The sequence below is a fragment of the Mustelus asterias genome, chromosome 1, assembly GCF_964213995.1.
Source record: "Mustelus asterias chromosome 1, sMusAst1.hap1.1, whole genome shotgun sequence".
NCBI classification, from domain to species: Eukaryota; Metazoa; Chordata; class Chondrichthyes; order Carcharhiniformes; family Triakidae; genus Mustelus; species Mustelus asterias.
In genome coordinates, this window is record NC_135801.1 from 80,221,784 (window position 1) to 80,237,485 (window position 15,702).

At 42.7% G+C, this 15,702-nt stretch overlaps 1 protein-coding gene across 1 annotated transcript in view; it reads left to right on the forward strand.

Moving 5' to 3' along the window:
- Nucleotides 1-934: 934 nt before the first annotated feature.
- tmem175 (transmembrane protein 175) overlaps nt 935-15,702 on the forward strand; it is a 31,734-nt gene continuing 16,966 nt past the window's right edge. Inside the window, exons 1-4 of the mRNA XM_078213887.1 lie at nt 935-1,166; nt 11,253-11,291; nt 12,130-12,227; nt 12,505-12,556. Of these exons, the coding sequence (XP_078070013.1) occupies nt 963-1,166; nt 11,253-11,291; nt 12,130-12,227; nt 12,505-12,556 (393 nt within the window). The 5' untranslated portion in view covers nt 935-962. The remainder of the gene's footprint in view (nt 1,167-11,252; nt 11,292-12,129; nt 12,228-12,504; nt 12,557-15,702) is intronic.

Below are 15,702 nucleotides of genomic sequence, written 5' to 3' on the forward strand. Positions count from 1 at the left end.
CGCTTGTAGGTGTCCTTGTAGCAGAGGTTTGGACGCCCAAGAAGTCATGACCCAGTGGCCAGTTCACCATGCAGAAGGTCTTTAGGCATTTGGCCTCCATCCATCCAATAAACATGGCCAAGCCAGTACAGACATTGTTTGTTTTGCAATGGGTGCATGCCGTTGAAATTAGCATACTTCAGAGCCTCCAAATTGGTGACCTTATCCTGCCAATTAAGAGATGCTGAGGATATGTCAGAGATAGCCAAGGTGGAAACCGCTCTGCCTTTTCACCTGCCTGGCATATGTTGTCCAGGTATTACCAAAGTTGAGTGCACTGAGGATGCAGTTTATTGGATTCAATGTTCTCAGTCAGGTGGCTGTTGTTGCACGCTCTCTTACTCAGTTTGGTATCAGCTGCAAATTTGACTAATTATTACTGAGTTTAAATCATTGCTATAGTTCCACAAACTTGAGGTTAGTCAGGAGGAACTTTAAACAAAATTACCACTTATTTTTACCTCTTAGTTATCAAGAGAATAGACAGTAGTTTATTTATTAGTGTCACAAGTAGGCCTTCATTAACACTGATGAAGTTACTGTGAAAATCCCCTAGTTGCCACACTCCTGCGCCTGTTTGGGTACACTGAGGGAGAATTTAGCATGGCCAATGCACCTAACCAGCCTATCTTTCAGACTGTGGGAGGAAACCCACGCAGACACGGGGAAAATTACTTTGCACAGTGACCCAAATCAGGAATGGAACCCAGGTCCTTGGCGCTGTGAGGCAGCAGTGCTAACCACTGTGCCAGGTTTGGAACCTCGGTTAACCAAAACCATAATGAGCAAGTCATCCCACAGATCAGCAATTCATTCGCCAGTGCGCAAGCGCACCCCCTGGTCAGCGCGCTCGCCCCCAACAGTCAATCGCGCGCGGCTCTGCATCTGCGCATGCCCGCGGGAAGAGGAACCTGGAGGTGGACATGATGTCGGTGTCACCGCCGGGGCGCGGGGAGGGGGAGGACATTGAGGAAGATGCGAGCCCCCTGATCCCGTCTGCCGCAGGAGCCGAGTCTCTGCGCTTCAGTTCCAGGCCGAGTCCGCCCAGCCACCATGGCAGCGAGCAGTCATCCCACAGGCTGCTGGCTTATAGCGACGCCCTCATCTCCATCGTAGCCACAGTCATGGTAAGAGGGGCAGTGACGGGCTGCACAGGGGGCGGCTGCTGTAAACTCATTTAAACTACACTCATCCCCAAGGCAGAAAGGGCTGGCGAAACCGACACTTGCATTTCCTTCACAAACCAACTTCCGGATCAGTCAGTTTGGAGAATTAGCCAGAAGAATGTGGAATACTTTTAGGCCGCGGCATCTTTTGTTAACATAAGTGCAATCTTCGTAATAAAACATGAGCATATTTTGGTGTGTCTCATAAACTTCAGCCAATCCTCCATGCAGCTTTATTCTTTGAAGCACGGTGAGGTCCTGATTTATTGCAACATTTAAAACCACTTAATTGGATTGTTAAGGTGAATTGAAAGGATGATTGAAAGTTTGACGGAAGGTTAAGGTGGGAGGTTATTTCTCAGCAGGCACTAACGTGGGTGGCTAGCTGAAACCTAAAGATAGATTTATTGGAATACTGTCCAAACCCAGAAAACTCAGGATTACATAACAATTCATCACATGAACCTTTTAGCTGGCATATCTAAGCTTCAGCTAAAGTTTGGCATGAAATTTAGCTAAACGTTGAATTCAGCAGATGCCGAAAATTAGATGTTTGAAATTTCTTCGGGATGTGGGAGTCGATGGCAAGGCCTGCAAGATGGGGCCAGGCTGTACAAATTTTAAAATCAAGAGATTGTTTGACCAGAAACTGGTGTAGGTCAGCGAGTCTGGGGTTGATAGGTGAATAGGACCTGGTGTGAGTTTGGACAGGGGCAGCAGAGATTTAGATGACCTCAGGTTTACAGAGGGTATAATGTGGAGGACCAGTTAGAAGTAGGAGATATACTGACGTAATCACAGGATAAACCGACCATTCCAGAAACCATTTGGTCAGCGTTCTTCCAATCATCAGTATATAGTCTCACAACACCAGGTTAAAGTCCAACAGGTTTATTTGGTAGCACAAGCTTTCGGAGCGCTGCTTCTTCATCAGGTGAGTGCAGGATTTGTTTCACAAACAGCGCATATATAGACACACAATTACAAGATAATGGTTGGAATGTGAGTCTTAACAGGTAATCAAGTCTTTACAGGCACAGACAATGTGAGTGGAGAGAGGGTTAAGCACAGGTTAAAGAGGTAGTACGGTAGCACAGTGGTTAGCACTGCTGCTTCACAGCTCCAGCGACCTAGGTTCGATTCCTGGCTTGGGTCACTGTCTGTGTGGAGTTTGCACATTCTCCTTGTGCCTGCGTGGGTTTCCTCCGGGTGCTCCGGTTTCCTCCCACAGTCCAAAGATGTGTGGGTTAGGTTGATTGGCCATGCTAAAATTGCCCGAGTGTCCTGAGATGCGTAGGTTAGAGGGATTAGTGGGTAAATATATAGGGATATGGGGGTAGGGCTTGGGTGGGATTGTGGTCGGTGCAGACTCGATGGGCCAGGTGGCCCCTCTCTGCACTGCAGGGTTTCTATGATTCTATGAGGTGTGAATTATCTCCAGCCAGGACGGTTAGTGAGATTTTGCAAGCCCAGGCAAGTCGTGGGGGTTACAGATAGTGTGACGTGAACCCAAGATCCCGGTTGAGGCCATCCTCATGTGTGCAGAACTTGGCTATCAGTTCCTTCTCAGTGATTCTGCGTTGAGGGCCGCCTTGGAGAACGCTTACCCGAAGATCAGAGGCTGAATGCCCGTGACTGCTGAAGTGTTCCCCGACAGGAAGAGAAGACTCCTGCTTGGTAATTGTCAAGCGGTGTCCATTCACCCATTGTCGTGGCATTTGCATGGTCTCGCCAATGTACCATGCCTTGGGACATCCTTTCCTGCAGCGTATCAGGTGGACAATGTTGGCCAAGTCACAAGAGTATGTACCGTGTACCTGGTGGATGGTATTCTCACAGATGGTGGCATCTGTGCCGATGATCCGGCACGTCTTGCAGAGGTTGCTGTGGCAGGGTTGAATGGTGTCGTGGTCATTGTTCTCCTGAAGGCTGGGTAGTTTGCTGCGGACAATGGTCTGTTTGAGGTTGCGCGGTTGTTTGAAGGCAAGGTGTGGGAGTGGCCTTGGCAAGATGTTCGTCTTCATCGATATCATATTGAAGGCTCCGGAGAAGATGTCGTAGTTTCTCCGCTCTGGGGAAGTACTGGACGATGAATGGTGCTCTGTCGCCATGTCCAGTGTTTGTCTTCTGAGGAGATCTGTGCGGTTTTTTGCTGTGGTGCATCGGAACTGTTGATCGATGAGTTGAGCGCCATATCCTGTTCTTATGAGGGCATCTTTCAGCGTCTGTAGATGTCTGTTGCGATCCTCCTCATCTGAGCAGATCCTGTGTATACAGAGGGCTTGTCCGTAGGGGATGGCTTCTTTAACGTGTTTAGGGTGGAAGCTGGAGAAGTGGAGCATCGTGACGTTATCCGTGGGCTTGCGGTACAGTGAAGTGCTGAGGTGACCGTCCTTGATGGAGATGCATGTGTCCAAGAATGCAACCGATTCTGGAGAGTAATCCATGGTGGGATAGAACTTTTTGATGTCATCATTTAGTTTGTTTCAGTGATTGTTCGTCATGAGTCCGAAGGAAGAAAATGTCATCAATGCATCTAGTGTATAGCGTCGGTTGAAGCTCCTTTGCGGTGAAGAAGTCTTGTTCGAACCTGTGCATGAAGATGTTGGTATATTGAGGTGCGCATTTGGTCCCCATGGCTGTTCCATGTGTCTGGATGAAGAACGGTTGTTGAAGGTGAAGACATTGTGGTCTAGGATGAAGCGAATGAGTTGCAGAATTGTGTCTGGAGATTGGCAGTTGTCGGTGTTGAGTACTGAGCCAGTTGCAGCAATGCCGTCGTTGTGGGGTATATCAATATATGATAGAAGGAGTCATCACTCTGACATCAGCCAACACTCATAATCTCAGTAGTGAAATAAACTCCATTACACTAGAACCACTCAACTCTAGACATGAATGGAAGTGTTAAATGTTAGAACAAATTTGATCAGGTGTCCCTCAATATCACGTTGCATTTGACCAGTATAGCACCAAAAATAGTCTAACAAAACTGGTCAATGGGAAAACTAGTGGCTCGCATCATACTAGAAGAAAAGAAAGGGACCGAGGGCAGACAGGTCCCCCGGTTCTAATGGCCTACATCCTAAGGTATTAAAGGAAGTGGCAGCAGAGATAGTGGATCCATTGGTTATAATATTCCAAAATTCCCTGGATACAGCAAAGGTCGGCGTTGGACAGATCTCTCTGTCGGCTGTTCCGGTTCATTGGCTGTCTCATTGTGTTCGCTGTTGGCCTCGTGGGGTTTGTGGAAGAACTCCCGCAGCCTCATTCGCCTGATGAATTCCTCTGTGTCCGCTGCGAGACTGATGGGGTCTATTTTGGTGGTGGGGCAGAAATTGAGCCCTCGGCTGAGAACTTCAATATCATCTGGTTGAAGTGTGTAGTCCGACAAGTTGACAATGAACTTCCCTGCAGTGGTATTGTTTTCTACTGTGGTACCGGGGGAGGCTTGGTTGCTGCTGGTGGTGATGCCGAGTTTCTCAAGTTTTCTGTTATTGGTGTGCATGTAGATGGCGCAGTTCCTTTGTCTCGTCTGCTTGGCAGAGTTTCGCAGCTGGTCTGCGTCCTGAGCGCAAGTTGAGAATATGGACTCTATCTTGATTTCCAGGATGCGGCGTTTGCTGCAGAGCCGGTGTATGAGGTGGTTGAGGAGTGTGAGAGAGGTGTGATGGCAAAGTCTCTCAGCGTAGTCTGTGTTATAGGTTGACCTGAGTGGGTTCGTGATCTGTCGTTCTTTCGGTATCTTGTCTGCTTTCTTGCATCTTTGTAGAAACTTGATGTCTGTGTCGATATGCGCGATCTTCTTGAGATCCTCTCCACTTGGAGCCGGCAGTTTGCGGTGTCGATGGTAGTCATGATGTGGAGATGCCGGCATCTCCACATCGTGACTACAGGAAAGGTTCCAGTGGATTGGAAAAATGCTAATTTTATTCAAAAAGGGAGGGAGGCAAAAGATGCAAAATTACAGATCAGTTAGTTTAACATCTGTTGTTGGGAAAGTGTTAGAATGAATTATCAAGGAAGCAATATCAGGACATTTGGAAAGTCAAAACCCTATCCATCAGAGTCAGCATGGTTGTATGAAGGACAAATTATGTTTGACTAATTTGCTAGAGATCTTCGAAGATGTAACAAGCAAAGTGGATAATGGGGATCCTGTAGGTGTAGTATTTCTGGACTTCTGGAAGGCGTTTGATAAGGTGCCATACGAAAGGTTAATTCACATGGGATTAAGGGTAATTTATTACCTTAGGTGACTGGTTGATGGACAGAAGACAGTCAGGATAAATGGGTTTTTTTTGGATGGAAAAAAGTAATGGAATGCCGCAGAGTTCGGTCCTTGGACCCCAGCTATTTACAATCCATATTAGCGACTTGGATACAGAGATAGAAGGCTCTTTGGCCAAATTTGCAGATGACACAAAAATGGGTGGGACAGTAAGTTGCAATGAGGAGATAAGAACCTTACAAATGAAATAGAAACGTTAGGAGAGTGGGCCAAAAGATGGCAGATGGAGTTTAACGTGGATAAGTGTGAGGTCATGAGGTCAGAAAAATGGGACGGTAACGTATTATCTAAATGGGGAGAGATTTTGGAGTGCTCCGGTGCAGAGTGATCTGGGTGTCCTCGTTCATGAGTCACAGAAAACTAGCATGCAGGTACAGCAGATAATAAAGAAAGCAAATAGAATGTTGGCATTTATAGCTAAAGGAATAGAATATAAAGGTAAGGAAGTATTGTTGCAACTATACAAGGCATTGGTGAGACCGCACCTGGAGTATTGTGCACAGTTTTGGTCCCCTTGAGGAAAGATGTAGTGGCATTGGAGGCAGTTCGGAGGAGGTTCACTAGAATGATTCCTGAGATGAAGGGTTTGCCGTATGAAGAGAGATTGAACAGTTTTGACCTATGCTGTCTGGAATTTAGAAGAATGAGGGGAGGTCATTGAGAATACAAGATGATAAAAGGTATGGATAAAGTAGACGTGGAGTGAATGCTTCCTCTTGTGGGGCACTCTAGGACGAGAGGTTATAGTCTCAGGATAAGGGGTAGCAAATTTAAAACAGAGTTGACGAGAAACTATTTCTCCCAAAGTATTGTGAATCTGTGGAATTCGCTACCCCAAGGTGCAGTGGATTCTGGGACAGTGAATAAATTTAAGGAGGAATTAGATTTTTAATTGGTAATGGGTTGAAGGGTTATGAGGAGAAGACAGGAAAATAAGGATGAGGAGCATATCAGCCATGATCAAATGGCGGAGCGGACACGATGGGCCGAATGGCCTAATTCTACTCCTATATCTTAAGAACTTATGAAAGATGGTTGTAGTTGTTGGAGGCAATAATTTGCAGGGCATCTCTCAAGGAATTCTGCAGGGAAACATCCTCTGCCTAACCATCATTATTTAATTCATCAATTATATTTTCTCCTTTGGTACAGTCACAATAATTATGCTTGCTAATGTTTTCACTATGTTTAGATTCTCTAATAATGAAGAAGATCAAGCAGGGCGCCACGGTGGCACTGCTACCTCACAGCACCAGGGACCTGGGTTCAGTTCCGGCCTCGGGTCACTGTGTGGAGTTTGCACATTCTCCCCATGTCTGCGTGGGTTTCCTCCGGCTGCTCCAGTTTCCTCCCACAGATGTGCAGGTTAGATTGATTGGCTGTGCTGAATTCACCGTAGTGTCAGGGGATTAGCAGGATAAATATGTGGGGTTACTGCAATAGGGCCTGGGTGGGATTGTGGTCAGTGCAGACTCGATGGGCCGAATGGCCTCCTGTACTGTAGGGGTTCTATGAAGTCAGTCTACAGCAGGGCCAGTATAACATCTGCATTGCATAAGAGTCAAGCAATGCCCATCACAATAATGGAAAAGTCACTGACATGCCATCATTCCTAAATCCTCCATCAACATCCTGGTGGTCACCATTGGCCAGCTGAATTGGACCATAGGTACAACAGGGCAAAGACTGATGAACAGCTCACTTACTGATGACCAAGTGTCTCTGCTCCATCTGAAAGACTCGCATCAGAATTTTGATGGAATACACACTGGCAGTGGTGGGCAGCTGCAGGGTACAGCTGCACAGCATCATCCAAAGCAAAGCAGTTTACACAATTACTGCCCCTTCCACTGGAAGCATTGGAAAGAATTTTAACCTCAAATACAGGCAGGATCTGGTGGGATTTTAAATGTTAAAGGTCTGAATCTGATTTCAACCTACCCACTTCTGAGTTTAGAAGAGGTGAAATGGAGGTTGAGACAACTGACCAGTTTGCAATAACCAGGTTGACAATTTATATATTATAATGAGGCATTGTCCCTCGCCGTTTTAAGCTGAATCCTTGCCAGTCAAGTTTTCTAGACCTCAGGAAATCCAGTGGCTAAATGGAGATGTAGACTTCTTAATCCAGGAGGAAGTACCTTTCCTCTTAACAGCTTGAATCAGTATACTTGCTTCACCAACCCACCATGATCAAGTATCCTATTCTCCCTATCCCTGACCATTTTGACCTCCTCCTGGCTCTGGTCTCCAATCCCCTTAAACCGCTTCTGGCTCTGGTACTAATGATCTTCGCTTTGCACTGGCCTTCAATTTTTCTTGTTGCCTCTGACCTCCCCCAACTCAGGTCTCTAGTTTCTCTTGTGATCTCTGATCAATCCCGACTTTGGCCTCTGATGTTGCCTCGCTCCCGACTCCAATCATCCCATTTTCTAGCCTCTTGACATTACCCACCTATGGATGCTGATCTTCTTTGCTGACCTGGCCTCCAGAATCTCCTCTGATTCTGGACTGCGGTCTTTCTCCCCACTTCAGGCAACCTCTCAGATCTCAATGAATCTGAATTCTGATTGTCCTCCCTGGCTCTCATCTCCATGATCTTTCCCCCCTCTCTGCTGCCTAGTATTAAAGGCTTAACCTCCTGATAGCCAGCCAGCCTTTCAATTGGGTAGGCCTGCATATGGGAAATGAAAAAAATAATAAGCTGGTTGTGCTGTTAAATTTGTTAGGACCTGAAGGAATCGTGCTTTACCAGGTTTCCTGACCTCCAAGCAGCTTCTCTACCCCGAATGAATATTCAGCCTATTTTCCATCATCGGCACACTAGCTGCAGCATGCACCATCTGCAGTGTGTGCTGCAGCAGCTCCGCAAGCTTACTTGGATAGCAGCTTCCTCCATTGTAACCACAGCCACGAAGGACATCATAAGTGTGGGAGCATCAACACCACCAAGTCGTGGACTAACCTCACTGATTTTCCATTATTGCTAGGTCATAATCCTGGATTTCCCTTCCATTATAGATGAGCTGGATTCAAACGTGATTTAACAAAAATCATCGACATCCTTTAAATGAGTTTATTTTTTAAAATTCCCATAGTCCCTAACACAGTGTGAATATTCAGCAGTTTGATACTGACCAATTTCACGATGTGGTACCTCAAAAGGGTTTCATTTGACGAGTAAGATTTTTTTTAAAAAACTACTTCCTACAACAGTGAGCATTATTCATACAGATTGTTTATTTTAGTTGTCTTGAACTCTGATTGACGTATTAGTTGACTTAAACTCTGATAGATGTGTTAGTTCAGAAGACCTTTCCTACTTTTATATTGGCAAAACCAATGTTGGCGATAAATTTGCCATATCACAGTCACAACCTCAAAGGAAGGAAAATCAGGAAGCAAGTTTTTCCCTTAGCTGCTACTAGCTAGTCAAAGTGTCATTAACAGTAATGTAACGGCCATCTGTGTGAAAGACAAGTGACTAGTACAGCCAGCAAGAAGTGAAAGTGGGAAAGAAAAAATATGTTAATCCTCTTAGTAATAATGTCCAACCTCTCTGGGAAAATAAATTTTTATGATGCATTGTTAGATATGCCCACCAGTAACTCTTGTAAGTACTGAAGTAATTATTGCCTGCTTGGAGTATTGGTATCTGGCAAGATCCCAATCCGGAGATTTTATTAAGCATCTTACCATGGTGCTGTTGTTAGGATATAATTTTTAATTTTTGATCAAACTGCCTACTATTGGCTTGTTAAAGTTATTGACAAGTTTAGTTACTTTGCACACTATATATTTATATATTATTGCAGTATATTTAAGGACTATAAAATAATTTCTCATTTGTGGAGGTGTTATACAATGCTGAGAGAATCATTTTAGTTTGCTTTCATTGTTGTTATTGACATGAACATGTCAATCAGTGAGAATTTCTTGCAGACACAGATTGTGTCACCCTTTAACAACATTCATAGTTGAATCATTGTGTTTGGAAATCATGTTCAAATATTCTAATGCCTTTCCAAGGCTTGTAATTTTAACAAGCTCTTTTGAGCAGGGAAGTGGGAAGGGAGCAAGTTGGGGAATTGGGTCTCTTTCTTTAAATTGTGCAAAATGGGATTTTGATATCATCGGGTTCAGTTGCAATTTAAACCCAGTGCCCACCTGGGGATGCCTTTCTGAATAACCTGGTAGCAAGTAGGAGCTGGGTTCAGAAAAGGCTCAGAAAGATATGTTAATTTGATTTTTTTTTTGTTTCCTTGTAGTCCAGAAAGAACAGAATGATCTTCCTGAACCCATGAAGAAAACCTTGTGACTTCCATGCCATGGGATTCCCTCTGGATTCCATAATAATTATGCCCTCTTAAGTACCCCAACAACTTAGCTGAGTGCGGGGCCCTTCTTTCATGTCCTAGATGACATTTTGCTTCTCAATCTTGCTCTGCCCACTGGATGGTTAATGCTTCCCACTGAGTTCAAGCGGGGATGATGATGGGACCTATAAAGTTGAGACTCAGAAGTTCAAATCTCGCAATGTGGAGGGCCAGACAATTTTCCATCTGACTTAGCCCCTGGCTCCCAACAGAGATTTAAAATTGGATTTGGGGGTTTTGAATGCAGCATTTGAAAAACATAATATGGATTTGCCGATCGACATGATAAAGAACACTGATTGAAAAATCTAGTCTGTGTTCTGTTTAATATTCTAATTTGGATTTCCAATCTGTTCCAACTGGAAAATTTAAAATGCAGTACAACATATACACTTACATTGAGTATGTTTACAGCATTTGGTTAATTTCCCAGCTCTATCTATCTCCCAAGATCCAGAATGAGGGAGAATGGATAGCCTCTCTGTTACTTTTAGGAACAAAAGTTTAACCTAGTAATTAAGATCATAGATACCCTTTTAATGATATAATAATACAATCAACCTCTCTGAAATAGATAGGGAACAATTTAAATGCTTCAACCTCATTGTTGTATGTAATCAATTATTATTAGAGTTTTAAAAATTGGCAGATTAAAATGTTTACTATTTTCTTACTCTTTGCTCTTCTCTCTCTCTCACAATCCATTTTTTTTACCTCTCTTATTTCTCTTTCTGTATCTGACTTGTCTGATTCTTCCTACCTCTCCATCATTCCTCTGTTTCTCTCTGTCTTTAAACTCATTGTTCCAGATGCCTTGTTGCTCATGCCATGCTATTATCCAATCACACTTCTAACAAAAGGCTTTTGAGCTGAATGATGCCAAAAATGTCAACTAATGGCATACTGCACAAGATGCCCTCCAAAGACGTGCAGTTAGGTGGATTGACCATTTTCATGCGAGCGGTTGCGGGGTTGGGCCTGGGTGGAATTGTTGTCGGTATGGGCTCGATGGGCCAGATGGCCTCCTTCTGCACTGTAGGCATTTCTATGATTCTAAGAACCTTAAAAAAGATCTAACTCAGTAATTTGTGAGTACTGTATACTACATTAGCCTTTTCACCATGGTGTGACTAGGAAATAGGATCATGCAGCAGTGAACAAGTACATCTACTGCAGTTTGTCCACAGCATAACCAATATCTGTGGTAGAGTACCAGTAAAGCTACTCCATTTGTTGTGAATTAAATTATTTATTGGTGGTCGCAGTAATCTTGCTGCCCACTGAATAACAGCGCAACTGGAGTTTTCAATACAAGATTTTAAAATTTTGAACTAAAGCAATAATACACTTTTAAATCTGTTATATTGTTCTTGCTTTCAGATTTTACCTGTGTGTCACACAAAAATTAGAGCTGATCAGGTATTGTACCTCTTTAAAACTGAATTATATGTTTTTTTTAAATAACATTGTTGTTATTTCATGTGATTTTATGCATGTATACACACAGAGAAGGGTTTTTTATTTTTCTAACATTGAGTTTTGGTTTGATTATGGAACAGAATGCCAGTAATGGGATACTGGAGTTTTTCCTCTTTTCTAACAAAGCAGAATGCCTCAGTGTTAGAATGCCATGAGTTCAAGCCCCATTCCAGGATTTAAGTATAAAATCTACGTTAACATTAGTGTAGTACTAAGGGAACACTGCACTGTGCTGGGTGGTGCCTTTTGATTGAGAACTTAAAGCGAAGCACTCTCTGCACCCTTAGGTTCCTATAAAAGCTCCCATGGTACGAGTCAAAAAATGTCCTCCTCAACCAATGGATTAACTGCTTATTCGTCATATTGTTTTTTGTGGGTCCTTGCTGTGTGCAACTTAGTTATTTGCCAACAAAGCAACAGCGTCTGCACATCGAAGCTAACTAATTGGCTGGAAAATAATTCTTTTTTTCTATTGAAAGGCCATTATTTCATGATGACTGGCGAGCAGTTGGTATTTGCTGCAAGTTTCTGAGAGCCAGGGATACAATTCCTATACATTCTTGAAAAAAGATAATTTATGCATGTGTTTTAAATAATTAAATAACTTGTGGTTTATGTTGAATATGAAGCTAATTTCAGTTTAATTATATTACTGCTGTCCATGCTTATAATTTATGGACCTATGTTTAGCAATTATCATACAGATACACCACATAGTAGTTGAATACTTTTTGATGAAATCCGCTGCGAGATAACATAATTTTATTTTCCAAACTAGGAACTGGAAGAAAGTCTGCAGCAGCTTCTTACAACCAAGATAGCTGTGTACATCATGACATTTTTAATAGTGACTGTAGCTTGGGCTTCACATATCAGGTAAAATATTGTTTTTAACAATTGCAGCACAGTTTAATTGTTAGCTTATCAAAGAAACAAGTACTGTGCTCAGCAGAAAGAAATCATAGATGATTACCATGCCTCTTATTTCTGTAAGATATGTGAAGAGATCTCGAGCTAATTTCAGGCAGATCAGCAATTTTTTGTATGAATGTGATTGTGTAATGAATTTCCACTTGGAAAAATGCCTATTTTCAGTTTTTATTCGCATTATTTATGATTTTCAATTTTGATGAGAACTGCAATTTTTTGATAGATTGTTCCAAGTGATTGAACGAATAGATGATGTTCTGGCCCTTCTCAACTTGGTAAGTGTACAATCTGCTCAGAATATCACAATGACTAAAATAAGCACAAATTCTGTGCACTGTTATGAAACTGTCATTAGTTAGATGTTGCCTTTGTAAGTTGTACATTGAAAATGTTCCTGGTGCTATGTATTTTTGTATCTTTTCTGTTGCACTCTGATGATAGAAAATAGCTGTGCCACAGAGTCCAGAAACGTTCCAAGTCAATCCTCTCGGTATCTATGCTGAGTTACTTGATCTTAACTAAAGTAGTAATGGTAGAGGTACATCAGTTAACACTAGGGTCCTAGGGTTAAGAAGAGAAAAATCAATCCGGTTAGTATGTGTGTAAATTTGGGATCTTGCTCAACTGCAGTGTTCTTTATGTTGTTATCCATTGACACTTAATTTGATACCATCTAGATCAGCCAATGGAGATAAACTGGCCACTGTGGAACCAAATCTAGTGAGGTAGAGAGGAAAAATCTATTGAGATTAAATACAAAGAACAGTACAGCACAGGAAACAGGCCCTTCAGCCCTCCAAGCCTGTGCCGCTCCTTGGTCCAACTAGACTATTCGTTTGTATCCCTCCATTCCCAGACTGCTCATGTGACTATATGCAGAAAAAAGTAGAACTTTTTAAAACTTGGTTGAAAATGTCACTCATAGCTTATACAAATTTATTGTTGGGAAAAGACATCAACTGTCAAAGTTTATTGCCTTGCGCTCATCAGAACAGACCTAAGAATACCAAATTTCAAAGGAAACAACAATTTATACTGCAAGAAAAAGTGCGCTATTATTTATTCTTTCATGGGATGCGGGCATTGCTGGCAAAGCCAGCATTTGTTGCCAATTCATAATTGCTCTTGAACTGAATTGTCTGTTCACATTGATCAGAAAACAGCACTGCTATTGTAGAGTACCTATTATTTTGCTGTTTTCTGATTATACGGCTTGCTTGCAACTTAACTGTTGCACTAAATCAAATTGTTTGATTATTGACCTCGCAATGAACATAAATCAGCACAATGTGTAAATATACGTCCAAAGCTAAAGCTATGATAGACATACATACTGGGTTCCTGGCGCTGTGAGGAAGCAATGCAAACCACTGTGCTATCCCTATTTTTCAGCCAATTTGAGCCCCACAAACAGCAATGTGATAATTACCAGGTAATCTGTTTATTAGTGAGATTTGCTGAGGGATAAATATTAGACAGCAGAGAACTCTCCTGTCCTTCTTCCAAGCATCTTTTATATCTACCTGAGAGGGCAGATAGGGTCTCAGTTTAATGTATTAGCTGAAAGATGGCTTGAGGAACAGTAATATCAGTGGAATTCTTTAAAATTGGCAAATATTTCTCCAAACCCTGCATAGAATATATGATATAGGCTTTCATGGTTTTATCTGTGTCAGTGGTTACACAATGGTCTCTGTGAGTAAGAAAATTGTGGGTTCATGTCCCATTCTAACCTGCGTACATAATCTAGGCTGTCACTGCAATGCAGAATTAAGAGAGTACTGCACTACCGGAGGAGCCATCTTTCAGCTAATACATTAAACTGAGACCCTATCTGCCCTCTCAGGTAGATATAAAAGATGCTTGGAAGAAGGACAGGAGAGTTCTCTGCTGTCTAATATTTATCCCTCAGCAAATCTCACTAATAAACAGATTACCTGGTAATTATCACATTGCTGTTTGTGGGGCTCAAATTGGCTGAAAAATAGGGATGGCACAGTGGTTTGCATTGCTTCCTCACAGCGCCAGGGTCCCAGTATGTATGTCTATCATAGCTTTAGCTTTGGACGTATATTTACACATTGTGCTGATTTGTATTCATTGAGAGGTCAATAATCAAACAATTTGATTTAGTGCAACAGTTAAGTTGCAAGCAAGCCGTATAATCAGAAAACAGCAAAATTATAGGGAATCCTTCTTTCTAATTAAAAACAAGATAATGGGAAATGGGGAACAGGTGGGCATATGGATTTGAGACCAGAGAGAGATCAGCCATGATCTGATTGAATGGCACAGCAGGCTCAAAGGGCTGAATTTGCCTACTTCTGCTCCTAATTTTTATGTTAGACCCGAGTTCAATTCCGGCTTGGGTGACTGTGTGTAATTTGCACATTCTCCCGTGCCTGCATAGGTTTCCTCTGGGTGCTTCAGTTTCCTCCCACATTCCAAAGATGTGCCGGTTAGGTGGTTTGGCCATGCTAAATTGCCCCTTGGTGTCAGGGGGTTAGAGGGGTAAATGCATGGGGTTATGGGGATAGAGGCTGGGTAGGATTGTTGTCGGTGCAGGCTTGATGGACTGAAAGGCCTCCTTCTGCACTTTAGGGATTCTATGATTTTCAACATTGCAACACTATACACCTCAAAAGTACTCAACTGGCTGTAAAGAGCTTTGGGATGTCCTGAGGTCCTCTAAGGCACCTTTTTAAATGCAAGTTCTTAACTTCTACTCCTACAATATTCCAGCTGTTTTGAGTGAGTGACTTGAAACAGACATCTTCAAAATCTGGACTGGGGTCGAGCAAGACTGTGTGATAGCCCTCATACTAATTACAAACTGCCTAACTGGTTATTCACCTTATCAAGAATCAACTGCCCTCTGGTGTCATTTTTAAATACTGTCAAAATGTAAAGCTCTTTAACCTTGTTCGCTTCCTTCCAAAACTAAACTGACCACCACAGTTACTCATCGTTGCCCACTCTATCGGATTTTCCAATCTCAACCTCCTCAATTCTGCGAAATAAAAACTTGACCTGTCCTGAATCAGTGACAAAATAAAACTCACATTTCACTCCACACCAAGTCAGCCAAATATTCCACCTCCCATATATGTTGAAGGTGAGACTGGAATATGTTGAGCACATTCCATACTTTGGCAGCCACTTCCCAAAAGGCCACCATTGACAAGGAGAACCAACATCAGATTAGCACTCAAGTTCCACCTTTTACAAGCTACAGCGGTGAATGTCTGGTAACAAAGATCTCCGCAAGTCAACAAAAGTCCCAGTGTTCAGAGCAGTTGTCATCACCACATTCTTGTACTGCAGCATGACCTGCATTGAGTATCTGTGACACATAAGAGCACTCGAAGAATTTCATCAGCAGTGCCTCCAGCATCCCCCATGTTTAATAAGAGGACTGTCT